Source organism: Trichechus manatus, unplaced genomic scaffold (genome assembly GCF_000243295.1).
Source record: "Trichechus manatus latirostris isolate Lorelei unplaced genomic scaffold, TriManLat1.0 scaffold00107, whole genome shotgun sequence".
Classification (NCBI taxonomy): domain Eukaryota; kingdom Metazoa; phylum Chordata; class Mammalia; order Sirenia; family Trichechidae; genus Trichechus; species Trichechus manatus.
In genome coordinates, this window is record NW_004444043.1 from 6,448,075 (window position 1) to 6,469,248 (window position 21,174).

The 21,174-nt window shown below is 38.5% G+C and overlaps 2 protein-coding genes across 2 annotated transcripts in view; both read left to right on the forward strand.

The window, feature by feature from the left end:
* LOC111821812 (transient receptor potential cation channel subfamily M member 6-like) overlaps positions 1 to 5,961 on the forward strand; it is an 18,951-nt gene extending 12,990 nt beyond the window's left edge. Inside the window, exons 3-5 of the mRNA XM_023737768.1 lie at positions 2,312 to 3,426; positions 3,647 to 3,759; positions 5,150 to 5,961. Of these exons, the coding sequence (XP_023593536.1) occupies positions 2,312 to 3,426; positions 3,647 to 3,759; positions 5,150 to 5,281 (1,360 nt within the window). The 3' untranslated portion in view covers positions 5,282 to 5,961. The remainder of the gene's footprint in view (positions 1 to 2,311; positions 3,427 to 3,646; positions 3,760 to 5,149) is intronic.
* Positions 5,962 to 8,861: 2,900 nt separating this feature from the next.
* Positions 8,862 to 20,565, forward strand: LOC111821813 (transient receptor potential cation channel subfamily M member 6-like). The gene is made up of 7 exons (XM_023737770.1): positions 8,862 to 8,927; positions 10,378 to 10,436; positions 12,434 to 12,459; positions 15,796 to 15,846; positions 17,544 to 17,609; positions 19,845 to 20,131; positions 20,409 to 20,565. The coding sequence occupies exons 1-7, from the start codon at positions 8,862 to 8,864 to the stop codon at positions 20,493 to 20,495; spliced, it is 642 nt and encodes a 213-aa protein (XP_023593538.1). The 3' UTR covers positions 20,496 to 20,565.
* The last annotated feature ends 609 nt before the right edge of the window (positions 20,566 to 21,174 follow it).

A 21,174-nucleotide genomic window follows, 5' to 3' on the forward strand; every position in this document is an offset into this window, starting at 1 on the left:
TTCCTGTCCCCTTCTGCCTTCTGGCCCTTGTCCCTGGACTGCTGTGCCTCATTAGTCCCATTTGGTTTTATGGGGCTGTCCACTCCCAGGCTGAATGGTGAACCTCAGAGATGACTTCACCCCTGAGCTAAAAGGGTGTCTGGGGGCCATACTCTCTGACCATGGAACCTCTTTGAGGAATACCTACGAACACCTGCCAGCATGGGAAATGTTAATGTAATTTATTTAGTGCTCCCTCGGAGTCTAGGAACCCAAAAGAACCTTGCCCTAGATCTCAGATAAGTTACAGAGAGGTACTAGAGTACAGTGGTTAATGCCATCCAATATGAAGTCAGACTGTCTGGATTTGAAGGCTAACTCCATTACTGACCAGCCATGAGACTCTGGCCACGTGACCTAATCTCTGTTCTATGAAAAAGACAATAGTAATGCTTATCTTATATGCTTGTTCTATGGATTAAATAGAATAATACATGTAGGGCCTTTGTAAAATTTCTGGCACATAGTGAGCACTCAGTGACTGTTATGATGATGATGACAATGATCATAATTATCCTTGTTATTATCTCATTTTAAAGTATCTTGTCTGAAGGCCCATGATAAAACAATAACCATTCTGGTCTTCCCTCCACTCTCATAACTTGCTCAGAGGAAATAAAAATTATAAGAATTTATTTTATATGTCAGAATGACTGAAGGACTAGATTAAATTAATGTAGTTTGTGGTCTAGGAATATAATTAAAATGTGTTTCACAGGACATTAAGCTTTAGAAAATAAGTGCCTGTAAAAGCAAGAAGACCCGATTTGCGGGTGACTAGGTTATTGGTCTAACAGGTTTCTACTGTAGTGTGTTACCTGTTGCTGTGAATAGTTGCTGCTTTCTATTGTGTCCATTTGCTGTGACGGCTGCTAATGGAACTTAATGAGTCCCCATTTACTGCTGAATTACTTTTGAATTAGATGAAACAGTGAACTGGATGGAGAGGTGCTAATTAAGCATATTTGGAAGAGAATATACATATATTTTGTGCTCTTTCCCTCATCATCCTTGCCAATTCTGGTTTTGCAGTTTCCAGAGGGTCAGGAAGCCTTTATTAAGCTTGTGTTGAGTTATAGAAGTTGAATTCTATAGCAGAAACAGGAAAGAGATGGTTCCACCCACACAGAGTATAATAAAAATTGAAAACACCACCCTCTTTATTTTTTAATACCTACCCACAAAGCTCCCAGAAAGAAGAAACGGAAGATTTTTCAATCCATGTGACTTGAGATGTGTCCTAGAAATGGAAAGTCTAACACTGCTTTGGAAAGTACTTGATACAGCATGAGATGTTTAGCCTGATGGTATAACCACTGCTTCCTTTGCCCCCAAGTAAGACTGGGGATCCTTTTTTTAATCCTGCATATTGTCGTGTCAGCCATGAAACTGTTGGTTAGATTCCCTCCCTTGTTATTTGCTTTATTCCTGTTTATCAAAGATTTTCACTGCTGAGAAATTGGGAAGTATCTTCCTTCCTCCCTCCAAAAGAAAAAGAATGAAGATGAAGCAGAGGGATAAAAGACAGATAGACCACTCTTGAAGGTTGACTTTAAGTACTTTATTTAGGAAAGATATATGAATGATAAATTTGTGTAGTACTTGCGTAGCTGAAGATCATCTTGTGTTGCTTTCACATGAATCAGTGGCTGGACATGATAATATTGGGTTAACGTTTTCAACATAATTTAAAAAATTTGCCTCAGACATTTTATGAATATAGTTCTGTTTGGAACTTGGGAAGCCTATTTAAACTCTAGACTTGGAGTTTTTTGTTTTGTTTTTTGAGCTCTGTAAAGTCCTCCCCATCCCCCAATTACATATTTGATCATTGATTCTCTTCCTATCATTCTGGTTTCTTCCTGAGGATTTTCTTTCCCCACCAAAATAGCCCAGGGCTTGCCAAGAGGAGGGATTCAAACATATGTCATGTAAATTAATGAATAAAAATGGGATGATTAATCAGATGATTAAAGGGATAACCAGCAGGAAGGTGGAAATGTAGTTCTGAAATAGTAGAGAGAAATAAGGGCTAGAAAAGTAGATTTGTAACTTTTCCTCATCGGGGTGATAATGGAAATTATAGGAGTGCGCAAGATCACCCGAATGGGAGTATATATTGGAGAGAGAAGAAGGCAGGAGTTAGACCTAACTTTGGGAAGCAGCTGAGGCTGAGGAATTTCCTAAGGATATAAATGGGACAGGAAGAGAGCAAGGCAGATGGCCATTGGCTTACTGTGTTTGTTGGTTTTCTCCCTTCCCTTACCACTAGGGTTACAGAGATGTACTTCCAACTGAAAGAAATGAACGAGAAGGTGTCTTTTATAAAGGACTCCTTACTGTCTTTGGACAGCCAGGTGGGACACCTGCAGGACCTTTCTGCCATGACTGTGGATACCTTAAAAATCCTTTCTGCTGTTGACACCTTGCAAGAGGATAAGGCTCTCCTGGTCAACAGAAAGCATTCTACTTGCAGAAAACTTCCCCACAGCTGGAGCAATGTCATCTGTGCAGAAGTTCTAGGCAGCGTGGAGCTCTCTGGGAAGAAGAAATACCAGTATTATAGCATGCCCCCTTCTTTGCTGCAGAGGCTGGCCAGAGGCCAACATTCCTCCAAAGTACAGAGGGGGCCCCTTCTTGAAATTACAGACAGTTGTCTGAGACAGGCTCCAAATGTAAGTGATGACAAGAAAGAGCGAGAAACAAAAAATGGTATAGCTGCTTCTGGGGTATCCCTTAACTGGCAAGCACACCCAAAGAGTGGCCAATTTCTACCGGTCCCTTCTTATCTAAAGCAAGTTCCTTTGTCTGCAGAGACTACTTTGTCCAGGCCATCTGAGGAAGCAGGGGCAGATATGCAGGCAACTGAACAGGTCAGCCAGAGAGAGGTCCCCATTCATCTGAGTTGGCAGACAGCAGTTGTCTCAGACCAGGGGTCAGTAGCTGAACCCAAGGAACAGTACGAGCCAATCACTCAGGTACCAGCTAAACAAGACAAGGGGAAACAAGTTCTACCCACTTTGAGTTCCAGACCTGCACCCATGAAAGCAACCTCCCTTCCTTCCCAAATGGAGAACACGCAGACTGGAGGTGGATACGTGAACTGGGCATTTTCAGAATGCGATGAAACTGGTGTGTGTTGCATCGAGAAAAAATGGCAAACCTGCTTACCCTCCACTTGTAACGGTGACTCAACCCAGAGTGGACCCTTCCAGATGCAAAGCCAGGCCAGATCCCTATTTGAGAACTCAACAAGATTGGCCCAGTGTAATAGTTACTCAGAGGTGGAACCATGGCTCCAGCCAAACTCTTCCTTTTGGATCAACCCTCTCCGCAGAAGCAGGTCCTTCATTAGGAGTCATAGTTTTAGATTCCACAAGATTAAAAGTAAGGAGTAAATTTTTTAAAATTGTATTAAATCCTTTACATTGCTCCAGTTTTTTAAAAAATCCATTACTTTTTAAAAAAATCTTTTACTTTTTTAAAAAATCTATTACTTTAGACTATATTACCGTTCTCCCTATTCTCTCGGCCTTTTCTGTAAAACAACATAGTTTCCCCATGCTGCCTTAAACTTTCTTTCTCTTGTAAACCATTTTTCTTACAGACCTTTCACAATCATCAAAAATAGGGCCATCAGCATGGGTCAAAGCAAAAATTCTAACCAAAGACAGGAAATCTTCAAAGAAAAAGAAGAAAGCACAAAGACAACAGGTGCCAGTAAGTCTATCCATATTCTGTCTTTCAGATTTTTGGCAACTGAGGTCATGGCCTATTTTAACTTGGTTTCTCTTTATTGAAAAACGTCATGTACACAAAATAGTATTGTACTGTAAAGAGTGAAGATATAGACCTAAGGGTGATCAGAGAGGATATACCACAATGTCTGTATTTACTCATGTGTTGAGGACATTTGGGTTGTTTTCACTTTTTGAGTATTCCCAAATGAACATTTGTGTACAAGTCTTTGTGTGGACATATGTTTCATTTCTCTTTGATAAATACCTAAGTGTGGACTTTTGGGGTCATATGGTAAGTGTATATTTAACTATGTAAGAAAATGCAAAAATATTTCTCAAAGAGGTTGTACCATTTTATATTCCCATCAGCAGTGTATGAGAGTTCAGTTCTTCCACCTCACCAACCCTTAGTATCCACAGTCTTTTAAATTTTAGTAGATGTGTAGTGGTATCTTATGGTGGTTTTAATTTGTATATCTGTGGTGATTAATATTATTAAGCATCTTTTCATGTGCTTATTTGCCATCTATGTATCTTTTTTGGTGACACATCTGTTCAGATCTTTGCACATTGTAAAAATCGGGTTGTCTTCCTATTACTAAGTTGTAAGAATTCTTTATATATTCTAGACATAAACCCTTTGTTGTATATATGTTTTTCAAATATTTCTCACAGTCTGTGGCTTGCCTTTGCATTTTCATAAATATCCTTTGAGGAGCATGAAGTTTTGATTTTGATGAAATACACTTTTTTTCTTTTTGTGTCATATTAAAATTTTTTTTGGCAAACTCCAAATCACTGAGATTTTCTCCTATGTTTCTTCTAGGAGTTTTATAGTTTTAGCTCTTACATTTAGGTCTAGACTCATTTTGAGTTAATTTTTTGTATGTGATGATAGATAAGGGTTGATATTCTTTCCTTCTTTTGACTCCAAACCTTAAATGCTTTTCCCCCTCAATATCAATGGTTCTCAAAATGTGGTTCCCTCCCAGCAGCATGAGCATCACCTGGGAGCATTTAAGAATGGCAAATTCTTGCCCCTTCTCCCCGCCAGATCTACTGAATCAAAAATCCTGGGGGTGGAGCCCAGCAATCTATGGTTTAATATAGTCCTTCAGGTAATTCTGATGCTCACTCAAGTTTGAGAACCCCTGATCCACATCCTAGTTTTCAGTCATGACTGCAAATAGAAACCACATTGATGCCTGAGTCCTGCCAGCCTGAGTGATAGGAGTTTTTTCAGAGCTTCCCAGGTGATTCTGATGTGCAGCAAGATTGGCAACCACTGCTCTTTACCATGGTGCCTCCACTAATGTGACTCAAAATGTTTTCAGATCTCACTATGTTCCAATGAGTGCGTTTCTCGCCAGGTCATAACAGTCAACACCTGCTCTCAAAGTGACCAATTGAATTCAGAGCCAGAAGAAAATAGCATCTCAGGAGAAGAGGAATGGAGCAAGAACTGGCTCACGGTGTCCAAATTTAGTCAGATAAGTACGTAACAGTCTACTACCATAGATTCCACTTTGGTAGAGTTTTCTCAGTGTTGGGTCTTTAGACCACTGGTGGTCGCTGCTCTTATTTCAAGTGGAAATGAGGGGAAAGGAAGTAATAACACATTCTAAGGAAAATAACCCTTTTCTGTTTTTTAATTTTTATGAAATGGGCACATTTTCTGTTTGTTTAATTGAATAGTTTTTAGAATCCAGAAAAGAAAAATTGAGATTTAGATAGTCTCTTACATTCAGAACTGTTGAACCTGGTTCAGAGTGTTTCCCCAGGGAGCATTCATTTAGTCTGATTTATGGGGAGAGGGAAGGAGGAATGGTCTAATTCTGTAAATTCTTAAGGTTCTTGTGAACACTGATATATTCACAGCATATATCAGTGTTCATAGGACCGCTACACAGAACTCGTTGCATTGAGTTATAGTTAGTTATTTACTACTGCCCACGTACAGTGTTTATTCTGTGGTCAAGTATCCCTTAGGCTGAATAATCATGGTGTTTGTAGAGGAGAGAAGATGAATCAATCATCTAGGCATGAAGACTATGAGTTGGGCAATAGTGTGAATGTGAAATAAACCTGGGTAGGTAAGAAGAGGGCAGATTATGAACAGAATGGAAGGCAATCATGAGAACTTCGAACTTCTTGCATTAGACAATAAGAGATCTTTATTTTTAAACAGGGGACTATGTGATTGAGAAGTCATAAAGATTTAAAATTATTTGGAATACTAAACTTAAGGTACAAATAGACATTGTATTGAAATTTATGTTATCATGCTGCTTTAAAGCCCAGCTGTGTTTATGATGTGTGTTTATATCAATGGTTCTTAATCCAGGGGCTATTTTGCACCGCCCACCACTCTGCCACTGGGACATTTGGCAATGTCTGGAGACATTTTTAGACATCACAACTGGGATGGAGGGGGCTACTGGATGGACATAGGCCAGGATGCTGCTAAACCTCCTACAATGCATACGACAGTCCCCACAACAAAGAATTATCTGGCTCAAAATGTCAATGCCAAGGTTGAGAAATTCTGATGTATATTTTAAAAATACTCAATTGTCTCTTAAATTACTGAGAACCAGGTAGACTCCAAGCTGAAAGAGACATTAGAAATTAAATCATTGAGAACCCCCTCAGTTTACAGATATGGCTGGAGAGCTTAATTATCTTGACCCAAATCACACAGTTTGCTAAAGATCATAATTTTGAATAATCAATTCCCACACCTTAAGAAATGGTTCTGGGACTAATTATAAATATATTCATTTTGTTTATAAATATTATATAGTATTCATTCCTATTTTTTATAAATAGATAATATTAAGGTTATCGTATATGGTTCTTACTAGAATTATTTAAATTCTTGCTGATGAATTTCAAACACAGCAAGGTATGAGTGAGAGGAGAGTTCTGGGAAAGAATTCCATTAAGTCAGATCAGAAAGAGAGAGATGAGTTAGAGAAATAGGCTTATCCCAAGTGACTTGCTAGTCTGAGGAGAGGTGATGGTACTCAATATCTTCCCTGAAAAATATCCGGAGTTGAGAATCTCCTTTTTGAAATGTGTCCAAGTTAGGAATTAGTTGAAAAAGAATTTTAAAAAGTAAAAATTTGTGTGTATGTGTGTGTGTGTGTGTGTGTGTGTGTGTGTGTGTGTGTGTGTGTTTGGAGGGAAGGAGGTAGGGAGAAATGCTTTGTTAGGTAGCTACCTTCAAACACAACAAGGTTTTCAAGAAAGTAACTGTGAAAACAACAGGTGTATTTGTAGCTTTTCCTATTTTATTTGAATTATTTATTTTATTTGAATTATAATACTGTGATATCATTGAAACAATATTATTCATAATTTTATGATACTCAAACATAATAAAGAATATCATATATGAAGTGTTACGATTTTCCAATAGGTTATCTGCACTCGTTATGTACTTTTTTTCCAGCACATAATCATTAAGTGGAAAAAAAATACAACCATTGTCTCCTACATTAGGCAGTGACTTTTAAAAAAATATGTATTTTATTTTGTTGTGGTTGAAAATATACACAGCAGAACATACACCAATGCAACAATTTCTACATGTACAGTTCTGTGACATTGGTTACATTCTTCAAATTGTACAACAATTCTCACCCTCTTTTTCCAAGTTGTTCCTCCCCCATTAACATTAACTCAAACTCACTGCCCCCTAAGTTTCCTATGTAATATTTCAAGTTGTTGTCATCAGTTTGGTCCCATATAGACAGTTCTTAAAAATGCACAATACTCAAGGCAGACATTCTTTACTAATTAAGCTAAACTATTGTTTGAGTTAAAGACTACTTCAAGGGATATTTTTGGTTTAAGGCTTAAGGGTTAAAGATTATCTCAGGACAATAGTTTTGGGAGTTCATCCAGCATCAGTGGCTCTAGAAAGTCTGGATTCTATGAGAATTTGAAATTCTGTTCTGTATTTTTCCCCTTTTGATTAGAATCCCTCTATAGAATCTTTGATCAAAACGTTTAGTAATGGCAGCTGGGCACCATCCAGTTCTTCTGGTCTTGTGGCAAAGGGTAGCCAGTGACTCTTAATAAATACTATTTTCAGTTATTTATTAAATAATTATTGGACACCTACTATATGCCAGCCACTCTGTAAGTGCCAGATATAAAAAAGTAATAACAATAGTGATCCTTACCATCCTTTTAAAGAAAAAGCTAACAATTAAATCAATTTGATTCCTTTTCTAGTATTTTTTTTAAAGTAGCCTACTATGATGCTTAACATTTAGTTCCTAACATTTCGTAACTAAAATTCCACATATTTTAAATAAACTATGCAAAATAAGGGGCAGGGGAAGATAAATGTAAAAAAAAGTACTAAAGGTCTTGTTTTATAGGAGAGGCTATGGATGATTTGGAGTTCCTGGGTGGCACACACTGTTAAGTGCTCAACTACTGGCTGAAAGCTTAATGGTTTGAGCCCACCCAGAGGTGCCTCAGAAGACAGACCTGGCAATCTGCTTCTGAAAGATCACAGCCTTGAAAACCCTATGAAACAGTTCTATTCTCCATGCATAGGTTGCCAGGAGTTGGAATCAACTCAATGGCAACTAACAACAATAACAACGTGGACAATTTAATTTTTGACTTTCATAGAGAAATGTAAGTTTGTTATAAATGTACAGGTCACTATGACCCATTGCTGTCGAGTCGATTCTGACTCATAGCGACCCTATAGGACAGAGTAGAACTGCCCCATAGGGTTTCCCAGGAGTGGCTGGTGGATTCAAACTGCCAACCTTTTGGTTAGCAGCTGTGACTCTTAACCACTGCGACATCAGGGTTCCAAAAATGTAGCTATAGAAGTCTAGAGACAGAATATATAACTTTCAACCACTTGAGATAAAAGAACAAAGATAACTTGGTAAAACTTGGGCAAAACAGAAAGAAAACTGTATCCAAATTTAGACAAATGCAGTGTTCAGATTTTTCTATTTGAGAATTCTAATTTGAGTGTAAAATATTTTCAGTATTCTCCAATTTTTTTCTTCCTTTTTACAAGATCTAGAACCTTACATATGTCAGGAAATGAAAGGTAAAGAAATTGAACGACATGCTGCGCAAATCAGTGATTACTTAAAGCGGTCTCGAGAGGTAAGAACATCTTATTAGTTCTTTTAAAATAGTGCTCACTCACACACTTCTTCACTTCATTGACTGTGTCTGTTTTACCTTATGTCTCTTAATTTGTGAATTTATGTCTATGCTTTTGTTAGCGTTAAATTTAGATCTTTTTTCAAAGCTACCTGTTGAATTTCTGCTCTGATTTTTCTGAACCCCTATGTTATCCTTTCCTTGCTCTTCCTTATAAAATTTACCTATCCACCTGATAATTTATTATGGAACACAAATAAGATCTTTTCCACACTGTTTTAAGAGGTAGATCCAGAACCACCATATAGGAGCTACTGGGAGAAAGATTGGAGGAGAAATTTTTAGCAATTGGAGTTTTCCAAGGATGGAATGATTTATTTCAGGAGGTAGTGAGTTCTGTAGTTCTTCAAGCACAGGCTGAACAAACCCCTTGGCAGGTGTGATGGAGGGGATTCGAGCATCAGAGGGTAAAGATTCATCAGCGTTTCTCCAATGCTGACATTATCTGATTTTGCAGTCTATCTAATTATACCATCTACAAATATCTGCCTTGTTTTAGTGCCATCCACTATGTGGAAAGCATGATCTAGTTAGAGTATCCCAAGACACTCAGTTTTGGTCTGGCTTTGAAACTTATGTATATGAACTTGGAAAGCATATATATACTGACAACCTCAGAGGTTCTTGTAGGACTGTAGTCTGTGAAAGACTTTGAAGGTCAAATGTAAGGCTACTTGAGGGTCATCGGAGGCACGGATTTATATTCAAATACTGACTTTGCCAGTTCTAGGTTACAAAGCTATGTACATTAATTAAACTACCAGCTTTATTAGCTGTATCACTAAAATGAGGCTAATGTCGTCCTTATGAGAATATTGATAATGGAAAACAGAAATAACCAGAAAAATGCCTCAAATAATGCCTGGAGTGTACTCGGTCTCCAGAAATATTAGTTGAATCTAATAGGAAATAGAATGATGTACATGCAAATAATGTTATTTTAAATAGCTCAGTTAGTAGAGGACTCATCATCCCTGTAAACTACACTCATCAACTGAAATGACAAACTTCTGATGATAGGATGTACTCATGTAATCATAGTTGCTGTCTATCTACTTTGACCTCTATCCCTTCTTTCATGTCATTATAACTGATCACTCCTGTTGCCATTAACACTTGCATATTTTACATTTTTCCTTCAGATATCCCCATAAAAGTAATTCTATTCTGTTAAAGTCCATTACTACATTGAATTAATTATCCTTATATTGTGCTAACATTAGGCATCTTTCTAGCTAGTGTTTAGTGTGTGGATTGAAAGAGAAATATTGGGCAAATGAAAGAAAAGAAAAATCTCTCCTCCATGGAGTGTGTTTTGTGAACATACAACTGGAAGCTTGGAATGGGTGTTTTTTGGGTATACATGTAATGACCTCTCCCTTCTGCTCAGGATCTGAGCAAAAACTCTTGGAGGAATTCCAGGAGCACCAACCTCAACAGGAACTTCCTGTGAGTATTTCTAAGTTTCTCTCTTTAAGCATCCTTGACTTCCATTTTTTAACCTCATTGGGAGCAAAGGTTTCACTTGGGCAGAAAAGGGGAAAAAGTGCATGTCAAATGACAATATTTTTTCTTTTGTTAGCAAGAATGAAAATCATTTATTCTCCAAGTGTTCCTGTTTCTAGCGACAAGATCTCACCTCTGTGTCTTTTAAGAATATAATGAGACACGTACTCCTATAGCAAATGAAGCATTTGCCTTTTCAGTGTCAAAAAATGGAATGATTATTCTGTCTCTTCTGATAGATAAGATTGTGAATTTGCATTAAAGAGTGAAAGTAAATCTGCCTTGCCTAAATGAAAAGACTTAGACTGAAGATCTAATTATTTTTTGGTTTTAAAAATAGTTATTTTTTCCAACTTTTTCCTTTTAGCATATGAGGTTGATTTTTCTGATTTTTTTTCCTTTGGTTTTTTGGGAATCTCCTAATTGTTTGCCAAAGCCGTAAGGATTGGAGGAAAGAGAGAGAGAGAAAGGGAGAAGGGAGAAGGTGGGGATAGGGTGAGGGAGAGGGGGAACTCACATGCTTGTGGATTTAAATAGCTGCCTCCTGGAATTTTATTTATTCAGAGAAGTAAAAAGTTAAGCTCTCAGCTACTAACTGAAAGGTTGGTGGTTCGAATCCACCCAGAGGTACCTCGGAAGAAAGCCCTGGCGATCTTCCAAAATGTCACAGCCATTGAAAACCCTATGGATCACAATTCTACTCTGACACACATGGGGTTGCCATAAGTCAGAATCAACTCAAGGGCAACAGGTCTGGTTTTTTTGTTTTTTGAGTTTTTTTTATTCAGAGAAGTAAATTTTGAAAACCAGCCAAGCAAAGGTTGCTCTGTTTTGTTTTTGATGTTTTCTGGATCTTCCAGTTACATCATCAGATTAGCTATCCACAGAGCTATGAGGTCAGGGATGAGGGTGGGGAGGGATTTAAAACTATCTACAGAAGGGCCAGTTGATCCCAAGCAGGTAGAAGGCCACTTTCAGTCTGCAGTCAGCTCAGTTTGAAATGATCTTTCCTCTGGAGCTCTCATCACAGTCTCTGTGCAAGCCTGCCTCAAAGGGCACGTGACTCTTCAGTCGAAGGTTCGGTAGGTTGTGCTCATGCAGAGTTGTGGGTTATTGCAGCATGAAATTAAACAGTAATTGTAATTGTACTTTCTTCCCTAAGGACCTTAAATACTGGAGATATTCTTTGAATGCATTTATTCAGACTTGCCCATGGCCACTTGTGCACTTGAACAGGGCAAGTAACAATTTAAAGAGAGCTAATTTCAGCCCATGAACATTCAGGGGCCACGTGGGCTAATGAAACTGATTTGTAGGCTTGTCCAGGGACATTCACAGGCTCATCTATAGACATCTGCTTTGCATAGTTCAGGAACCCTTTAGTTTAATTGATCCAGAGCAACACAAACACAGTTAAATCTTATATATGTTGTGTGATCACATAGCTAATTAAAAAAAAAAAAAACAAACAAACAAAAAACTGCTTTTAGTTAGCTTTGAGCATAGTAAATGACTTCCATGACTATCTGGTGCTCATTTTTATACGAAAATAATTGTGGGAAAGTAAACTATTCATTGATAAAGATGTTGGGCAGATGTAACTGATACCTATCTTTCAAAGAACTTTATATGTGTGTGGATGTTGTTGTTGTTAGGTGCCATTGAGTTGATTTCGACTCCTAGCAACCCATCTGACAGAGTAGAACTGCCTCATAGAGTTTTCTAGGCTGTAATCTTTATGGGAGCAGATTGCCAGGTCTTTCTCCTGTGGAGAAAGGTTTGAACTGCCAACCTTTCAGTTAGCAGTGAATGCTTAACTATTACTCCACCACAGCTCCGTATATATAATCTGTGTTGTTACTGTTTCACATGCTTTTTCCTTTCTTTGATCATTGCACAATTCAAAGCATGATTTAAATAACTTCATTTTTTTCAAACAGGTTGAGAAGTTCAAGTGGACTTGACAGTAAGTTTTTATATTTAAAACTTTCATTATTTTTTAATCGTATTAATGATCAAGCTTCACTGTCCTGCTGAGATTTTTGTAGTTTTGGAAATTCTATTTATGATTTTTGTCTAATATACCAAGTAGGAAGTTCAGTAGAAGGGTAGAAGATTGAATATCTTTCTCCAGATAAATCAGGATTGCTACCTGGTTTAAAAATTTCTTTTTAAATTACATGTGTTTTACTGTGATTCTCCAGTTATTTCTGAGAGTGAGGGCATAACCACTGAGTTCATTTCTACTGTTCCACAACTCTGTCACTTATTTTTACATATTGCCGATTCAGAGCCGTTCATGAGGTTGTATGTAGATACCTTCTGTATAGTTTCAGTATAACTCGATGCTCAAAACGGCTTAGTGGAGACCTAAGCCATGTGAGACAGCTCCCCGGCAAAGCCCCTCTCAGTCGCTACTCTTAAACTTCACCACAGTCTACCAGCTCCTTTACATATTCTTGACCCGTCTGATGTAGAGTGGGTATCTTTTTCTTCTAGGATCTTGTTGATTTCTTCTCCTCAGTCTACAGATTTCTATCCAAAAGAAAAAAAAAAATCTTTGATTTTAGCTGGCTTTCGAATTTCCACCCCTATTCCTCACCCCCAAATTAATTGAAAGAGTATTGGTGGTTGGTCTTCAGCCCACCGCCTATAGTTTCTGTCCCTGACACTCTATTGAAACTCACTCTAACTGTCAAATCATATGACTTCTTTTCAGTCTTATGTAACTTGTGACATTTGTTGTTGATCATTTTGTCCTTCGTGACATTCTCTCCTTTCTGTGTTTCTGTGAGGGTCTTCTTCCATGGTTGGCCTTTTCTTTCTTTGTTGACTTGCTCTTGGTCTCTCTGATTGCCTCCTCTTCCTTTACTCGAGCTGGGAATCTGTCATTTACAGTCCTCTTCCCATCTGGCTGCTTTTTGATGTCAGCCTCGCCTTCTAACTCCATTCTACCCCAAGCATCTTAGAAAGCTCTTTGTTTTGCTCCATGCCACTATTTCTGCCTTAACGTCTCCAACATTTATTTTCCTAGAGAAAAAAACGTATACTTTCTTTTGTCCTTGATTTTGTGTTAACATTCTGATTTGTTTCTCTCGCTTTAAACTTTCCCATGTTCCTATCGGAATGATCTTTCCGAATGATAAATCATCGTCTACATAGAAACTTTCAATGGCTCCCCATTACCTGCAAATCCTTGAGTCTTTCTCAACGCTTTTGGCTGTCTGGCTCCAGTCCAAATTTCCAGCTTGATCCCTTTTGTGCTGTCAGTATGTCTGCCATGAAGAATATGATCAACCACTTACTAACACGTCTATGTGGATGCCGAAAGCGTTTCAAACAAGATGTCCCATCTTTCTTCTCCCTATCTCAGGAAATGGCAACTCCATCCTTCCAGTTGTGAGGCCAAAGTCTTGAAATCATATTTGACTTCCATTTCTCACATCCCCACATCCAATACATCCATAAATCCTTTAAAATATATCAAGAATCAGATTACTTTGCTATCTCCACCACTGCCACCATGTTTTATGTCACCATCATCCCTCCCCTGTATTATAGTATGACCTCCACACTATTGCTCTCTACTAGTCTATTTCCCAAAAGCAGCCCAAACAATCCTTTTAAACTGAAATTCAAATTAAGTCACTCTTCTGCTCAAATAGCTCTCCATTTCACTTGGTAAAAAGAAGTCCAAAACTGCCTACGAGCCTCTGTTGATCTGCTCCCCCACAATTCTCCAGCCTCATCTCCTCTCCACTTGCTTCAACCTGGTCACGCAGTCTTTTTTAAATGTGGCAAGCATAGCCCTGCCTCAGGGTATTTGCATTGCTGTGACTGCTTCATTTATCAGGCCTATGCTCAAATTTCACCTTATCAGAGAGGCCTTGCCTAACCACCCTATATAAAATAGCAACTGTTCTGTCTTCCACACTTCCTGACCCTCTTAACTTGATATATACACTCTACTGTGTAGTATATACACTATATATGTACATATTTATTTGTTCAGCTTCTATTTCCCTTTACTAGGATGTAAGCAGAGATTTTATCTGTTTAGATTACTGCTCTTTTCTCGAGCATAGACCAGTGCCTGGCACATAGCAGGTGCTCAATAAATAGGGACTGAATCAATGTAAACTGAATGAACCTTATGTGGTGAAGCCAGGATTGAAACCCAGCTTTATTGGCCTCAGGTGGCCTTACCTTTTAACTATTTCACACTACTTGTCTATGAAGGCCCTACCTTCTAAGCAAAATTACTATGTTGCATAACTTTTATATATACCTCTGTTATATTACCTAGCAAACCATATTGTGGTTATAGTTTACATGACTTTCTCTCCCAGTATATCCTTTTTTGACTAGGGTGGGAGTCAAGATTTAAGTCCATCTCTTGTGCCTAGCATGACCCATGGTGAAAGTGGAATATGTTTTTTTTTTTTTTTTTTTTTTATTGAATGAATTCAGAAAGGAAGAGTCTTTCCCACTAATCTTACTTTTTACCAGACCCCACCAAAGGAGGTGATTCTTGTTCCTTTACTTATCCAGCAACAAGAAGCCTGAGAGATCTGTGAAACTAGGCTCATTATGTGCTTATCTACTAGGTATAAAATAGTTGCCACCACGAGACCAAAGCTCTCCACTTTAATTTTGCTTTTATGAAATGGCAAAACTGTTGCAGAGGGTTTCTCTGAAGCCTTGTACTTTAGCACTTGAGCAGATAGAAGAGAACCAGCTAAACTTGGAGGAGGTATTTCTCCAAGTTGTTTACATAGTCCCCTATAACCAAATATATCCCTTGGTGTTATATTACCCACTGCCTCCTTTGTTCCTGGTGTATACCTCTTAATGTGTTGTCATCATTTTGTTGTTATTTTAGGTCAGTGAAGTAGTCTGCAAATAACTTGGTATTAATAATGTCTTTATATGGGTACTGTATCTTCGTAGAGAGCTCAGAGAATTGTGCTTTTGGGATGTCGTGAAGTGTGATGGGCAGCTGAGTGCCTTCTGCAACCCAGAGGTGTAATTGGTTCAGAGGAAATACATCTTTGAGGCTAATATTACCTGTCTCTCTTCAATTCCCTATATAAACATGTTTGGAGATATTACATTGATGATTGGAAGCTGTCAGGATACCATGAGCAATAATGTGGTTAAAGGATATTAGGCAATCTTTTTCAAATACTGAGAAGCCATTCTGATTAACCTGTTCAATAATAACTTTGAAAGCAATATATTCATAAGCATGTATTTATCTCCAGCCAAGTAATTAAAATGCCAATCTTCTCTATAATTTCAGAAATCTCAGCCTCCTTAAAAAGGCCTCAAGAGTGTCACCATCATTATTCAGGTAGGATGCATGTGCACACAGACATGTCAACTGAGCTAAACGTCTGTGGTTCTGCATTGCAAACAGAAATACGGATGAATTCTGTAATATTGCTTGGCTCCCCACTTGAAGATTGTGGTTTACCCTGATGAGAAGAACATTCAAATTTTTTTACCTTGCCATTGATTGGGAAAAACAAGTTGTTAAGATTTAAGAGAACTTGGATTTAAAAAAAAATGTTTGTATTGCAAGTTCCAAATTGGGAAGCAGAGAGATGACCTTGAGATCTAAAGATTCCTTACAAGTACAAAGCCATCCCAAAGCCAGAGCTCTCAGTACTTTAGGCTGGGAAGGACACAGGCCTGAAACTTTTTCTTTGAGAGTTTTATACCCTCATTTGGGCCCTCTGTGAACATGGCCAGTGAGTGAATGCCAACCGTGTAGAGTGAAATCAACCAAGACGCTTTACAAAGATGTTATTAAACAAAGATGTCAAGGATCTTGACTCTCTTAAGCAACATCACTTTACAGTGCTTCAGTTGTCTTTCTTTCAAAGTGGGAATAATTGTACTTGCCTTTCCTGAGGAACAGTCCACCAAAGGACTAGTGGAAGAATTAAAAGGAAAACACTTTGAAATGCAAAGCAATATAACAACCAACTGGACTCATGCCATTGGGTGGTCTCTAGGGAGTCATTGCTCTCAACAATGGATAAGATAATACATGGGCGAGCCTTTCACACAGTCTAAAGTCCAGTACATGGGTAAGAGCTTATTGGTGCTATAATTACCATTATTAGTATATTAAGGTCATTTGGTTAGAGTCCAGCAATAGACTGCCTTATACTGAATTCTCCTTGGTAGTGAATAGTGTTTCTGTGGATTCCCAGCTCCTCATTCCAAGCCAAGCTCTTATAACCGTGTTTTTCAGCTCAGCAGTAATCCATTATTTTGACTCCAGCTGTCAACTTAAGAAAGTCTCTGGTGAGGAGTACTGTAACTCATATTGACTCTGAGCTGCTATGATAGGGCTCTTAACAGGAAAATGCAGATCACTTGCTCCTAATTAAAATTACTCTTCAGCTCTCTCTCTGGGAAATGAAGGTGAACTGTGCAAAATCAACAGTAGATGTCCCCACAGTCCAGTGTGTATTAGATTTGCTCTGGAAAATGGAAACAGAGAATGAAGACCACAGATTAAAATGCCATTTAAAAGAAAGTTCCCGGTACTCATGGATTAATATAGGTTTGATTTTCAGGAGTGTGGAGGTGGTAGTTCTGCTTCAGAGCATGTTATATAATCTCATATAATCTATTCTATACAAGGCATCAAAAGACACCACAGGTATCAAAATATTCTATCAAAGTATTATTTTTTAAACTGTATCATAGATAATATTATTGATGAAGACAAAAATAAGAGGTCTTTGAAATTAAATATTTTAGCATTATGTGAATATACTGACGTTGGCAAGGCTTTTTGTAAATTTAACCCACTGTTGCATACTTAAAATAGTAAATCTTTTTTTTTGTTTTTTTCCTGTGGTGGGTGTGTGTGTGTATATATATATATTTGCCATAGCAAAAAATGTGCCATTTTAACATTTTTTACATGTACATTTCAGTGACATTAATTACGTTCATCATATTGTGCAGCCATCACCGCTAGACATTTCCACATTTCCCATCACTCTTAAGTAAATCTGTTTTTGTTTGCAGCCATTGAAAGGAACAATTTAATGAGGCTTTCTCAGACCATACCATTTACACCAATCCAACTCTTTGGTGAGTGCCATTTCTATCTCCTTGAGGCTATGCCAGGACAGAGGCATAACAATATCTAAGTAAATCAAAGGAAAACCTACTTTGCATCATTTTAGTTGAAAATTTTGTTTTAATGGTGGTTATGGTTTAGTAAGATTAGTTCCCAAAATGGAAACTCTTGTTAACTGCCATGGCTGGCATCTACAGTCAAAGTCTAACACCATGGGGATGGGACCTCTATTGAGCAGCCGCTGGGAAGAAAGCAAGGATGTTGCACCTGGCATTCACTGATTCAAGACTTGGAAGTAAGTAGGAAAGAAAGAAGCAAACCAACCATGCATAATAAACACAGAAGGAAGTGATCAATGCCAACATGGCAAAAGCCAACAGGCATCTGAAGAGAAATGCTTTGTGTATTGTTTTCCTATTTGTTTATTTTGTTTCATGTCCACTAATTGCACTTAGCTCAGAAAGCAAATGTCGTTTTTAAAGGCTGAAGTAGTAAAGAAAAACAAGCTCGCATTAGCCCAGGCTACTAGAGTTTCTCTGCCCTGCAGTGCAAAGTATGAGCCGATTGACAATACAACAAAGGTCCCTTCACTGTTCTAGATCTTCATTCCCTCATACTGTTTACATGGGGACAGACAGCTTGGCTTCTGGTCTTTAATGCAGATGCTGTCTCCTTCTACTTTTCTCCATAGCTGGTCTTGCCAATCAGTAGCTTTGCTCCAAATCTACTAGGTATTTAGAACTCAAAGGGATCTTTAGCGGCATTTATCTGGGCACCAAGAATAAATAATTGAAAGTATGTTACTGAGCATGTTGTTGTTAGCTGCTGTCAAGTTGGTCCCTGACTCACGATGACTCTGTGTACAACGGAATTGGACGGTGGTGATCCATAGGGTTTTCACTGGCTGATTTTTCAGAAATAGATCACCCAGGCCTTTCTTCTTAGTCTGTCTTAGTCTAGGAACTCTACTGAAACCAGTTTAGCATCATAGCAAAACACAAACCTCCACTGACAGAGGGATGGTGGCTGTGCTTGAGGTGCATTGGTGGGGAATCGAACTGGAGTCTCCCACATGAAAGGCAAGAATTCTACCGCTGCTCCCTACTAAGCATTACCTGGACATATTTTTTTGATATGCAATTAAATGCAAAAGGAACTGAATGGATTCTTTTTTTAGGTAAACCAGTATAGTGTTCACAAAAAGCCATTTGATACAGAGGCCTAAGGAGAAAATTAAACACAAGCTCCACAGAAGCTGTGTATAGAATATGCTACTTCTAATATGAACCATTAAACATTCTATTAGGTGGAATCTAGGCTGAATAAGAATTGCTTCCTGTTCAATGGCCTAAAAGTGGAAGTGGTATAGATTTAAATAGCGTGTTGAACCCAAAATCTTTTAGGTGCAATTGAGTTTGTATCTGAGGTTCTAGTTCACTTTAGCTATGTTAACATATTGAATCTTTACAACAATCCAATGAGGTAAGCATTATTCTTATCCTCATTTTACTGATGAGGAAATCGAGGCTTTAAGTAATTTGTCCAAAGGCACAAAGGTAGGAAGGAGAGGATGGGGGTATGACCTTGGTGATGTCTGACTCCAACTGGGTTAAATTTCACATTCTCAATGCGGGTAGTTCACTCCTAAGGGGGCAAAAAAAAGTCTTCTTATTTTTATATGTAAATACATATACATCAGTTCATAAAGAGATATACAGGATATCTGCAGTATTAAAATTTCATGTGGGGATAATTGAGAAAAAAAAAATCTGAATAGCTTCCTTAGGGAGATGATAATGAACTTTCTCTTTAGAAGAATTTCTTTTAACGAAAGAAATATGATCCTCTACAGTTATAGTCTGGAACCCTGGTGGCACAGTGCTTAAGAGCTGTGGCTGCTAATCAAAAGGTCGACAGTTTGAATCCACCAGCCGCTCCTTGGAAACTCTATGGGGCAGTTCTACTCTGTCCTATAGGGTCGCTATAAATCAGAATCAAGTCGATGGCAATGGGTTTGGTTTGGTTTTTGACAGTTATAGTCTACAATAGGAACAACTTGTTCTTGTATATCCTCTGATGCTTTGTCTCTCGGATCCTTATTCTGCTCTAGTCCCTGCGTAGTTCCAATTCCCATTCTCTCTGATCACTTGAGTAACTGAACTGACTCTGACTTGATACTTAGGGCGGCCATAATGTCCTGGACACGATCATCTCATTTAACAACTCATCTTCACTTCTTTTTGCAGCAGGAGAAGAAGTGACTGTCTACAGGCTGGAGGAGAGTTCCCCTCTGAACCTCGATAAAAGCATGTCCTCCTGGTCCCAGCATGGGAGAGCGGCCATGATCCAGGTGTTGTCCGAAGAGGAGATGGGCGGCGGTCTCCGCAAAGCCATGAAAGTCATCAGCACCTGGTCTGAGGATGATGTTCTCAAGCCAGGGCAGGTTTTCATTGTGAAGTCCTTTCTTCCTGAGGTTGTACAGACATGGCATAAAATCTTCCAGGAGAGTACCGTGCTCCATCTTTGCCTCAGGGTAAGCCTGAAACTCAGAAAATTGGAGCAGAGATAGATAGGTCAGAGAAAGGGGAGCTGGCTACATCCTGTCGAAGGCCATAATCCCCAACCCCAAGATTATTTTTTGGAGGTGCTGGTTTTTTGTTATTTTTGTTGGGTTTTTGCTTTTGGGGTGGGGCGTGATGGGAGCTGAATAAGGCTAAAAATCACATTTGGGAAGCCTGTAGTAATTTATGGTCATTAATTAGTAGGCATGTGATAATAAACCAATATTTTTTTTATCAATACTCCTGCAGGAAATTCAACAACAAAGAGCTGCTCAAAAACTGATCTATACCTTCAACCAAGTGAAACCACAAACTATTCCCTACATGCCAAGGTGAGGAAATCCTGATAGCCAGCCCCTTCATTTTAAGTAGGAATTCCCATCAGTCTATTTTCAGCCTCATTAAAAGCCCAAAACCAAACTCATTGCCATTGCATTGACTCCGACTCATAGTGACTCTATAGGACAGAGTAGAACTGCCCCACAGGGTCTCCAAGGAGTGGCTAGTAGATTTGCACTGTTGACCTTTTGGTTAACAGCCAAGCTCTTAACCACTGTGCCACCAGGGCTTAGTCATGAGAAATGCCCAGACTCACCAGGAGGTTCCCCATGACCTTATTTTTGAGTTCTTCCTTCCATAGCTCTGCAGACTGGTAAATAGAGAGTTAGATGTCCCAGGGGTACCTTGTCTTAATTCATTGAACTTATATGAGTGAACATGAGAGAAAGATGTGGCAGTCTGCTTCCATAAAAATTTACAATATTGGAAACACTATGGGGGCAGTTCTATGTGGTCCTATAAGATTGCTATGAGTCAGAATCGACAGCAGTGGGTTTTTTTGGGCATATGATGAAAAAGAGAAGCTCTAGGAGAGGCCATGATTAACATCTCAGTTATGCTGAACAAGTAGATTCTAGGTGTAGTGAATAATGTCCAGAAATATAATAGAAGAAAAACATTTATATTTTAAGCATAGTTTCTTCCCCAATATCTTACAGAAAATAGAAGCTTTGTA

Bases quoted from the DNA above. Each gene is read 5' to 3' on its own strand.
- LOC111821813 (XM_023737770.1), top strand. From the start codon at position 8,862: ATGAAAGGTAAAGAAATTGAACGACATGCTGCGCAAATCAGTGATTAC. The intron at 8,928-10,377 runs GTAAGAACATCT...CCTTCTGCTCAG, and splicing joins ACTTAAAGCGGTCTCGAGAG to GATCTGAGCAAAAACTCTTG. The intron at 15,847-17,543 runs GTAGGATGCATG...TTTTGTTTGCAG, and splicing joins GTGTCACCATCATTATTCAG to CCATTGAAAGGAACAATTTA.